A 12,314-nucleotide genomic window follows, 5' to 3' on the forward strand; every position below is an offset into this window, starting at 1 on the left:
CCCGAGCCCTACAACCTTACGAATAAGACCCAAGACCCATAAAAGGCCGAATCGGCAGATTATGCTTATACCCTTGGCCTCCAAAGTCGCAACCGAGCACCTTCTAAACCAGATGTTACATTTATATTTTTTCACTGGAAAAACTTATAGGTCCATTTTAAGGATATTACATGAACTTACAGCTAACCAACGTTGATGGTCAATTTTAAGGTTAATTAAGGTGAAACATTGTCATGACCTTTTACTTTTTTATTGATGTTAGACTTAGGTGGTGTCAGAAAGTAAGATTGAACACATAAAATTCCATGTTCAGTGTATATTTCTATATAAGTGTGTTGTAATCAATATACTTGGACAAGTACATGATGTAATCCTTACTATATAATGCCATTTTGCCATAATCCAAATATTTTCATGGTATTAAGAAGTGACAATATAGATTATATATAGATTATAGAAGGACATTATCATTGGGTCCTAACTTTTCCATTATGAGATCTAAATCATTTACTAAGAAGGCACCAATATCAACAAAATCTACAAAGTCAACGTATACACATCTATAATTTCTTGTTTGAGATTTGGAGAAACTTACTCGATGATGCATCTTAATTGTGAACATGCTTGGTTTATCATCTGTTTAGTAGATAAACTCAAACAAACAATCTCAACTCAAGCAATAATACAAAACTAAAAACACTCAACATCAGAACCCATATTCAATTTACCATACATCGGTTGCAAGTTTAATTCATTAACTTATGCGCTGATAATATTTTTCTATGTTTTGTTTTGATTACATACTATGATCATCATTTGTTTACATTGTTTTTGAAATTGATGATGTTTTGGGATACGATATTAGTAACTTTAAATATGAAATTTTTAGATCTTACTTTTGGGATGTTACAAGTTGATATCAGAGCTTTGATTTGAGGGATTCAGACATACTTTGAGGTGTGTCTGAACTCAAATCGAGAGTTTGGTAGGTAAATATTTCTTTTAAAACTAAGGATTTTTATAAAAAACAAGGTGTGATACATGCAATCGGTCGAGCTCAAATAAGTTTTCCCCAAGATACCCATAGATGTTATCTACTATAATGTAAGTTTAATTCATTACCACCAACTCTAATGTTCGACATTGGCAACGCCATTGACAAAATCACACCTTTTGAAGTTCAAATAACATGTACTCAAGTAACCATGGTATTTTCTTTCAAGAATATCTATAATGTTTAATCACAAACCTTGGGGATGATACTTGAAATTAACCCTTTCTTTTGGGTGAATAAGTAAATCATATTAAGACATATATAAGTAAAAATAACGTAAATACCCTCAACATACATATGGCAAATGGAGTAAAGAGGGAAGGATCAAACATTGATAATATAACTTCGATTAAGGACCATCTTTGCAACAAACAAAACCTTTGGACTAAAGGTATTATATTAGGTACAAATTCGGAAACCAAACATGCATGTAATTTACTCTAAATCTAATATCCGATATTTTTGGTACCTAAAATTTATAGTATGAGGTTTGAACACTACTAATATCTACAATCAATTAACTAAAGAAAATTGAAATGAGTTGGTATTACAATTACATAAGTATTTGTTTATTATTATTATATTATTATATACTCAATGTGATTATCTCCATCTCCATGATTCGTGTATCTAAAATTTAATTAGATAATCGTAAAAGTTTGAATTCAATTTAAATACAGATTGCAATTAGTTATTATATGGAAATCTTCCGTACATATATATGTATATCTCCATAGGGCATTTTCGTCCAATGGGAAAAAAATATTTGTTATTAAATAACCGATATACATGGTATGTATTTAAATTTAACTTAAAATATAACATTCAATGAGATATATGTTAAGAAAGTTTAAATTAATTACTTATTTATTTCAAAATTTAGAATATTTTGCATGCATGAGGCTATATATACCCTTAACCCACACCACAATCTTTTCGCTTTAATGATATCTCGTTTAATTTTCTTCCCTTTCATAAACCCTTTCTTTTGATTCTCTTCCGTTTTCAGTTACAAATGGAGAACGGCTCAAGATCAAAAAGAGACGAAGAGTTTGACTGGTTGTTCATCAGTCAAAACCCTACAAATTCCTTTCAGCCGTCACCCGCCACCGTGAACGGCGGATCCGGATCATCCGCTATGGGCTCTACTTCTTCCATGCGGCCTGTAAACCACAACGATGGGTTTCTTGTTGATCACGGCGTTCTCTCTTTCCAAAACAAACAACAACAACAACAACAACAACATCAACAGCTGCCGGCGGCGATGGGAGTCAATCCAGTCCGTTCGATTTTGAACCATCGTGATCGGTATCCGCCGTTGTTGCCCGATTTTATTGAGTACAATCCCTACGAATACGATCACTCCTGCAACAGTTGCGATCAGTTGTACTGCGCCGGTGATATCATTCCCGGATTTCCAAGCTATGGCTACCGATCACCGCTTAGTGGTTTCCCGGAAACCCAATACGACCGGAATCTTGAAATCGATTTCAGCCGATTTAATATATCGTCACCAAACCACCACCAGATACCTCCGTACTTGCCTTCTCCTTCAACCCTTCCGGCCTCTGATATCAGAAACAACTCTTTCGTCTATACGCAACTGCGAGCTCCAGTAACCCGGAACAACACCGGCTGCAACGATATCTGCTGTAATCCCCACCGGAGAGATCAGAATCATAGCTTGGTGGTTGAAAACACTAATCGCTCTAGAGATTGGATTAGCGCTTACGAGTTACAAAACCCTAATAACAACAACCCTTTTTCCCGGCAACAAGAAAGTCGGCGACCTAGGTTTCCGGCGAGTTTGAAGGATATGAGAGGGTTGATATATTTGGTGGCTAAAGATCAAGAAGGGTGTCAGTTCTTGCAGAATAAATGTGAAGAAGGAAAGTCCGAAGAAGTTGAGATGATTTTTAATGAAATTAAAGATCATATTCGTGAATTAATGGTGGATGCTTCCATGAATTATCTTGCTCAGAAGCTTTTCAAAGCGATCAACGAGAGACAATTGACTCACATTGTTGTTACTCTTATCAGTGATAATGGAAATCTCACTTCTATCTGCCTCAATTCTCATGGGTATATATTAATTTATTAATTTGATTAATTATCAGTTTTTGTTATAAAATTTATTATATTAATTGGTTTTCATTAATTTCAGGACTCGAGCTATGCAGAAACTGATTGAACTTCTTACCACTTCAGAACAGCGATCTTTAATTGTTTCAGCACTTAAAAGGATCACTGTCACTTTGTCCAAGAACACCAATGGTCATCATGTCATTCAAAATTGCTTGAAATTGTTCCATGTTAATGAATGTCAGGTATATATATCACATACATGATTAATTATTTACTTTTTGCAATTGTTTTTAGGTCAAATTTCAGGGAATATAGCAATGTACTTTACCATGTACACCATATTTTTAATCTTAATAGCAACTGTTTGACATCATTAAGTAAAAAAAGAAAAAGAAAATTGAAGTTGCTATTACGAAAAAAAGTACTCAATTTGCCATTATGGTTTATATTTTATGGGTAAAATATGTTGTTATCAAGTGTAGACGTTGCTATAATGGCATTGTACATTATACTTTTCTTTATAGATAATAGCAAGGTACATTATTTTTATCTACATGCATTCTATAGTAAAAAATGTTACTACCTTGGTATTATGAGCAAGGAATTGTAAGTACATATATATTGTTGTTATCTTTAAAAAAAATGTAAAAAAATTGTAAGTATATAGGTTGCCATTATGGTTACTTATTGTTAGTATGAGTAAATAATACAATTATGATTTCAATTCTAAGTAAATATATGTAAAATATTCGTATTTTGAGTATAAAATAAAGTATAATGTCTATACTTGTAAAAATAGTAAACCTAATTATTTCATTGCATGTAGCCAATTCTGGATGTGGTAGCTGATAACTGTATCGACATTGCTACCGATAAAAGTGGATGTTGCGTGTTACAACAATGTGTATCACTTGCGGTTGGAGTAACTAAAGACCGTCTCATTTCTCCAATTATAGAGAATTCACTTCATCTATCCGAACATCCTTATGGGTAATTTGCTTTACTCTCCTTTTTTTTTTGTGTATATTCTTGTTAATAGTTTATTGTAATTGTTTATATATAAATATTATATATTACTATAAATTTTCAGGAATTATGTAGTGCAACATATACTAGGCATGCAAATACCAGAAGCAACCGGTGAAATTTTAAGGAGGCTTTCTGGTAACTTTGTGTCATTGGGAATGAACAAGTTCGCGAGTAATGTAGTTGAGAAGTTTTTGAAGGATGCTTCTGATGATGTGGTGATTGCTATTAATAGGGAGTTTATAAACAGTCATAACTTTTTGTCGTTGATTACACATCCATTTGGGAACTATGTTGCACAATCGGCTTTACACACTGCCAAGGTTAGTTTTGTCTTTAAAGATTTTATTTCGAAACTTTATACTTCATGTGATAAATTAATTGAAGGATGGCATTTTGAGTAAAGCACAACACACAAAATTTCTAATTTACTCTTGATTTTTATATATATAATGAAGGATGGCATTTTGGAGACGATGATTAATAAAATTCAGAAAGAGTATGCGTCTTTACACAGTCACCCACATGGAAAGAGGGTTCTTGCATTGGCAAGAAGCAGTAGGCCGAAAGTGCCAGGTCATCAATGATGAAGATGTTTGTTGTGCCACGTCACCACTTGTTCATGGATGTTGTGGAGTACGTACTAGGAAGCGTTGAAGGGATTGAAGCTAGGGTTTATGGAGTTTGTTATAAGATATATGTTGGTATTATAGGTATTATTATGATCTAGGTTGTTTTGTCGTATTATTATCTAGGTTGTTTTATCGTATTCTGCTCTTTGAACGTATATAGGGCAAATATGGATATATTAAGTATTAACGTACACAATAAGTGGTGCATGTTGGTGTTATGTGGTTTAGTATAATATATATAATATTCGTATTAATGGAGGTGTTTTTATATATATAGTGTGCTATTATAAATTTTTATGCATGCTGTTTGATTCTGAGATCATGAAATATCATGAATGTTTAAGTATGTGAACGTATAATTTTCAATTTGGCTATATCAAGTAGTTATCTAGGAAAAGTTTGTTAAACCAAATATATCCAATAATCACCGATAATTATTGATTTGTTCGCAACCTTTGTTGAAATGGAATGGATAACATATATTGTTAATTCAAATTTATAATATAATCACCAAAAACTATTAAATTTGATTACATTAATTCTTCATTCCTGTACTCTAATATAATAAAAAATGTCAAAATTTCTCATTAGTCATTAATTTTTCATGTTTTTATCATTACAAATGTTAAATTTATCATTTTTATGTTCTAAAAAAAAAAATACTATATTGATCTAACTACAAATTTTAAGAAGATGGCTTTGAATTTTTTTAGTTTATATATATATATATATATATATATATATATATATATATATATATATATATATATATATATATATATATATATATATATGGGATGGTTCACTTGAAATTAAAAAAAAATAGAGATCTTGAGATTAAACCTCAGCCATATATTTCGCATTTGCCGTTCTAATGCTCCAGCGTACCAACAACAACGACGTATGCCTAATCATAAATGAGTATATGATAGAGAGCTATAATCATACAGGATTATACATGTTTATACGTATATACATAATCATAAATGATTATACATATATGTCTGTTCACACATTGAGTAATCATAAATAATTTTTACAGTTAGTCGTAGAAGAGGTGGTGGTGACAGAGGTGGCGGTGGTATAAGTAATGGAGGTGACAATGGTAGGGTCGATTGGTGTCAGAGGTGGTGGTAGTGGTGGTGGCGGCGGTGGTTACGGTGGTGGGGATGGTGGCGGATGAGAAAGGAACATGTGACACTGTGTAATCATTTATGATTACACCAGACCTGCCGTGCCGGTACGCCGAAGGGTTAGAGCGACAGATGTGAAATATGTGGCTGAGATTGAATCTCGAGATCTCTATTTTATTTTTAATCTCAACGGAACCTACCTATATATATATATATATATATATATATATATATATATATATATATATATATATATATATATATATATATATATATATATATATACTAGGTTATAACCCGTGGAAACCACGGTTGCAAAAATAATTAAATTTTTATGGTAAAAAATCATAATTATTAATAAATTATTTTAAATAAATTATTAATTAAAAGATTTATGTTTTTTTATTTATGTAAAATCATAATTGTTGATTACAAAACTTCTATGTTAACTAAAAATAAACATTCAACGAATTAGCCATTTACATTAATATAAATGTAGTCATGCCATTTAGACAAACCAAATATAATCATTTACTAAACTAAAAATATAAAAAAGGTCTGCAATAATTAAAATTAATCAAGGTACAATTTATATACTACAAAAAATGTAAGCGATAGCAAAAGAAAATTACATCAGGTATCTAAGGTGGATGTTCTGAAACTCAAAGTTTTGTCAAGAGTTTGTAAAAAATGCTTTCTCCAATTACAATTGTAATATGATCAGTTTTTATTTGCTTGTAGAACTTAATTCTTTCCCCCTCCTGCATCTACCTAACCATCTATGCATCCAAACAAATATATCAAATCCTGCAACACCTTCGTTGATTTAGAGGCAACAAAGTGGAAAGTTTTCAACAATCAAAATCTAAAATATAAAAAATGGCAACACCGAAAGGAGAAATCACACAGATGAACCCTATACTTTCTGATTTTCATGTTATTAGTCCAAAATTAAAACATTTTGAATTGTAACAACGTAAAATTTTTAAAACAAATTTTCATTTTTAAACACATAATTTCATTCATAAGGAAATTCCAAAAATCAAATGTTTCACATATTATCTGAATAAAAAAAATCCCAAGATCTCAATAAATAAAATCTTCCGGTGTGTACGACTCATGTCGGCGCCTCACGCGATCCTCGCTGGTACCTGAAACACATATCACGTACACGGTAAGCATAAATGCTTAGTGAGTTCCCCAAAATACCACATACAACACATACGCCACTCGAGGTTATAGTACGACCCTCCGATCGATGTGTCTCAGCGGGACCCTCCATTCCCGTAGCTCGTTGGACCCTCTGGTCCGGTCATAGCTCGTTGGACCCTTCGGTCCGGTCTGTATCGTTGGACCCTTCAGTCCGGTCTATATCGTTGTACCCTCCGGTCCGATCTATACAACACATAGCATACATATATCAAAATGCACATAATCTCATACATACACATAGCACATAAGACCCTCCGGTCTACACATAGATACCACTCTAGGTAATGTATAGTGAGAAGACTCACCTCGTATGATGTCTAGTAAACTTTCGTGCTTGATATCCCCGATCTAGCCTCCGCCTCTAATCACATAAAGTAATTCATCTATAATTAATAACGATTCTCATATGCTAGACTAATCCCTTCCTATAATCACACAGAAGGGAAAAAATACCATTTTACCCCTCCAATGGTCCAGTTATCCAAAGGCTGACCAACCCTAGAAGTCAACAAAAGTCAACAACTCTGACCAGACTCGTCGAGTGCACCCGTGCGACTCGTCGAGTCCCATCGATTCTCAGTGAACTCAAGAAGACCCAACTCGTCGAGTTAACCCCTAACTCGTTGATAGCTTCATTTTATTTACTTCTTTTTATAGTTTTTTTTAGCGCATTCCATTCGCATTATAGTTAATTTCCATGCATATTTTCCTTTTTGTTATTTTTATGACCAATTCGGGTACTTTCTAGTTTCTTGAGCATTATTGCAGATTTTAAGGAAACTAGAGGAGCGGGAGTGTGCGGGATCTTTTGGAAGACGTTTGGACTTGAAGAGCAGTGGGGATATCATGCTTGATGGCTTTGGAGGTGATCCAGGGAGTAGGCTTGTCGATTGCTTGAAGGCGCAGAAGTGTTGAACTTTAAATTTGAAAGGGCGCGAGAGAATTCTTGAGTGTGCAAGATCGATGTTTAAGAGTTTGCGGAAGTTTTGAGTGATATGGAAAGACAAATTGGGCTTTAATTGAAGAAATATTGAAGAAAAATGGGCTAGGAGCTGATTGGATTCGAACTGGGCTAATGGATTAGCTGTGGGGGCCCAAGACTTGAAGAAGCCCAAAATACCTGTCAGAGCCCGCGGCCCGCGTAAGATTCCCCGCGGCCCGCGTGGATTCCTGACAAGGGCAATTTCGGGATTTTGTTTAGAGTTCTATATTGGGAAGGTTGGTGTGCCTCTTTAGCCTTATCTTGAAGGTCCGAGTTTGACTTGTTCTCTCTGGAGTTTGGAGTGCTTTTGAAGGCCAAGAACACCTCAAGAACATCTTGATTTCATCTCTTGATTATTGTGAAATGTTTGGTATAATCTCATCTAACTTTGTTCCTTTGAGTTTAGCCATGCTTGGCTAAACTAATCTTGGTTGACTTTTTGTTGAATCCTTTGAATTTTTGTTGAATATTGAAGAATCCATGAACTTGTTCTTAAATCTTTATGGAAATGTTTTGTGTTTTATCATGTTATCACTACTAGTATGTTTTCATTCATGAGTTTAAATGTGTTTGTGGTGATTAGTTGGCTAATTTCTTGATTAAGTAAAGGATCCTCAAATTAGCAAGCAACAAATGATTTTTGTGTTGTTTTTGCTTCACGCAATCATAAAAACATTTCCTCCAACATGGTGGTGAAAGCATTTGACTCCTCTTGGATTTGGTGACTTTTTGGTTCTTAATGCTAGTTGACTTTCACTAATTACATGCTATTTGGAATTAGTGACTTTGACTAAGGAAATTGTTATGAGCTTCTCTAGCCATTTCAACAATTAAGAAAAGTCTAGGTAATCTCAAGCTCCTTGGATTACTACAGCCAAATTAAGGATTTAAATCAAAGTATTGCACCATTGGATTCTAATGATATGTTCATCAAAAGTCAAAGTGAAGAAACTTTAAGTCAACCATCTCTCCCTTATTGATTTTACATCAAACTCTTATTTTTGTTGCATTTCTCTATTTAAATGATAGTTAATTATAGTTTGTTTCAAGTATTTCAAAACATCAAAACCCCCATTTTATTTTTATTGTCATTTTACAAGTATTTTTACAAAGAGATTTTTCATAGAGTTATAAATTGAACCAATCTCCGTGGATTCGATCCCTTTACCACTATACACTATTTTAGTGTGTAATATTTAGGGTTATTATTTTTGTTGGCCTCGACAACCACCACTCGTTGAGCTATCGCATGATTCAACTCATTGGGACAAACCCTAAGCTACTCGCCGAGTCGGCTCATCACTCGGCGAGTCTGTTAAGACTCTTCTCGCATTCAGACGATTTTAAGGTGAAATACTTCCTCAAACTCCAGATCCATACTCTAAGGACTCATTTACCACGTAAAGTCATAAACTTTACGTCCATGCATGGCATTTTGGGCATGAAATGCCACGAACATGATCTAAATGGGGTTTTCACTCATAAATACCAACAAGGCTGAATAAAGCAGGAACCTTTGGGTGATAAAGACCTCCTAAGGTCCAGATCTGGAGTTCAAGCCTCCTTACGAACCCCAAATCCTTAAAGTCCCAAAATGAAAGGAAAAGAAGCCCTAATTTCAAAATGAGAGATCTACTCAAATAAAAGGGAAAGGTTTGAACTTGATACCTTCAATAGAAGCTCTTGGACAAATAAGTAGTAGATCTACCAGCCTCTTCTCAATCCTAGCTTGGAATCTTCCTTTCCTTCACCAAAATGCACTCAAAATTCTCAAGTAAGGCTCAAGACTCTCTCACAAGATCAAGGGGCGATTAGGGTTTCTTCTCTGGGAGGTGTGGTCGCAAATGAGGCTATAAGTGCCTTTAAATAGGTCCCAAACTCGGGGATTTAAGGTTTCCACTTACAGTGCCTACTCGGCGAGTCTACTCTTGGACTCGTCGAGTAATTCATTAAACTCACGTGGCCACCCCGCTTCTACTCGACAAGTTATAGCACCAACTCGTCGAGTAGATCAAATATTCTCAAAGTCTCGCTCCTCAAATAACTCAGGATGCTGCTCCTGTATCTCTGACTCCGGCACCCAAGTCAGATCGGATCCCCTTCGGTGTTGCCACCGGACCTGAACCAGGGGTACTTCCTTATTCCTCAGAACCTTGATCTTCCGATCCAAGATCGCAATCGGCCTCTCAACATAATTCAGGCTCACATCCACCTGAATATCCTCTAACGACACTATTGCCATCTCATCGGCTATACACTTCCTCAATTGAGATACATGGAAGGTATCATGGATCTGACTCAAGTCATCGGGTAGCTCCAGATAGTAAGCTACCTTACCCACCATCACGATCACCCTGAATGGACCAATGTATCGGGGCCCTAACTTGCCCCTCTTCCTGAACCGGATCACTCCTTTCCAAGGAGATATCTACATGAGTACAAAATCTCCAACCTGGAACTCGAGCTCGGATCGTTGTCTATCCGCATAACTCTTCTGGCGACTCCGGGTTGTTAGCAATCTCTGTCTGACCTGCTGTATCTGCTCAGTCGTCTGAAGCATTATCTCAGTGCCACCCATCACTCGCTGTCCTACCTCTCCCCAGCAGATGGGAGTCCGACACCTCCTCCCATACAACAACTCGAAGGGAGGCATACCAATACTCGAATGGTGGTTGTTGTTATAGGAAAACTCAGCTAATGGTAAGTATGTGTCCCAACTTCCTCCGAAGTCCAACACACATGCTCGGAGCATGTCCTCGAGCGTCTGAATTGTCCGCTCACTCTGTCTATTCGTCTGTGGGTGGTAAGCGGTGCTGAAATGCAACCTCGTACCCAACTCCTCATGAAATTTCTTCTAGAATCTGGAAGTGAAACATACATCTCGATCTGACACAATCGAGATCGGTACTCCATGCCGCGATACCACCCCTCTCATATACATCTCTGCCAGTCTCTCTGCAGAAAAGCTCTCACTGATAGCAAGGAAATGAGCGCTCTTCGTCAGCCGGTCAACGATCACCCAAATTGCATCGACACCCCTCACGGTCCTTGACAATTTGGTGATAAAATCCATGGAAATCTGTTCCCACTTCCACTGGGGAACCTCAAGTGGTTGCAACTTTCCATGCGGACGTTGGTGCTCGGCCTTAACCCTGCGACATGTCAAGCACCTCTCAACGAACCACGTAACATCCCTCTTCATACAGGGCCACCAATAGTCTCTATTTAGGTCCAAATACATCTTAGTGGCTCCAGGATGGATCGAGAACCTCGAACTGTGCGCCTCCACCATCAGAATGGTACGTGCCCCGCCCGTACACGGCACCCAAATCCGACCCTGAAAGGTTATAAGCCCTCGACTATCGGTAAAGAACTCAGGTATCTGCTCGATCATCCACTCTCTCTTGCGGTTTTCTGGTCTCACGGCCTCTACCTAGGCCTCTCGAATGGTGTCCAACACTGAAGTCATCACCGTCAACCTCATATAGACGTATCATATCGGGGCACTCTCCGCCCTACGAGTTAAGGCATTAGCTACAACGTTAGCCTTGCCCGGGTGGAACAGGATCTCACAATCATAATCCTTTCCACATCCAACCATCTCCTCTGGTGCATATTTAGGTTGGGCTGGTCCATCAAATATTTCAAACTCTTGTGGTCCGTGTATATGGTACACCGAACCCCATACAAATAATGGCGCCAAATCTTGAGGGTGAACACCACAGCCCCCAACTCCAAATCGTGGGTGGGATACCTCCTCTCATGAGGCTTCAGCTGCCTCGACATGTATGCTATCATGTGCCCTTTCTGCAGTAGCACTGCACCCAATCCCGATATCGATGCGTCACTATAACTCACAAAATCCTCCATCCCTTCCGGAAGGGCTAACACCGGGGCTTCACATAATCTCTGGCGAAGTGTATCGAATGAGGCCTGCTGCTCAGGACCCCAACTAAAAGCCACGCCCTTCTGGGTCAACCTGGTGAGAGGAACGACAATCTTGGAGAAATCTTTGAAAAATCTACGATAATAGCCGACCAGCCCCAGAAAACTCTTGATCTCGGTGGGGGATCTCGGCACCTCCCATCTCATCACAACCTCTATCTTGGCCGGGTCGACCAATATCTCATTCTGGTTGACGAGATGCCCCAAGATCTGGACCTCTCGTAACCAGAAATCGTACTTGGAGA

The 12,314-nt window shown here is 36.9% G+C and overlaps 1 protein-coding gene across 1 annotated transcript in view; it reads left to right on the forward strand.

Annotated features, from left to right (window-relative positions):
- The first annotated feature begins 2,069 nt into the window (after positions 1 to 2,069).
- Positions 2,070 to 12,314, forward strand: part of LOC111920540 (pumilio homolog 12) — a 79,456-nt gene continuing 69,211 nt past the window's right edge. The window contains exons 1-6 of the mRNA XM_023916123.3: positions 2,070 to 3,136; positions 3,219 to 3,381; positions 3,966 to 4,129; positions 4,230 to 4,488; positions 4,624 to 4,741; positions 5,840 to 5,902. Coding sequence (XP_023771891.3) covers positions 2,070 to 3,136; positions 3,219 to 3,381; positions 3,966 to 4,129; positions 4,230 to 4,488; positions 4,624 to 4,741; positions 5,840 to 5,902 — 1,834 coding nt within the window. The remainder of the gene's footprint in view (positions 3,137 to 3,218; positions 3,382 to 3,965; positions 4,130 to 4,229; positions 4,489 to 4,623; positions 4,742 to 5,839; positions 5,903 to 12,314) is intronic.

This window comes from Lactuca sativa, chromosome 9, assembly GCF_002870075.4.
Source record: "Lactuca sativa cultivar Salinas chromosome 9, Lsat_Salinas_v11, whole genome shotgun sequence".
NCBI lineage: Eukaryota > Viridiplantae > Streptophyta > Magnoliopsida > Asterales > Asteraceae > Lactuca > Lactuca sativa.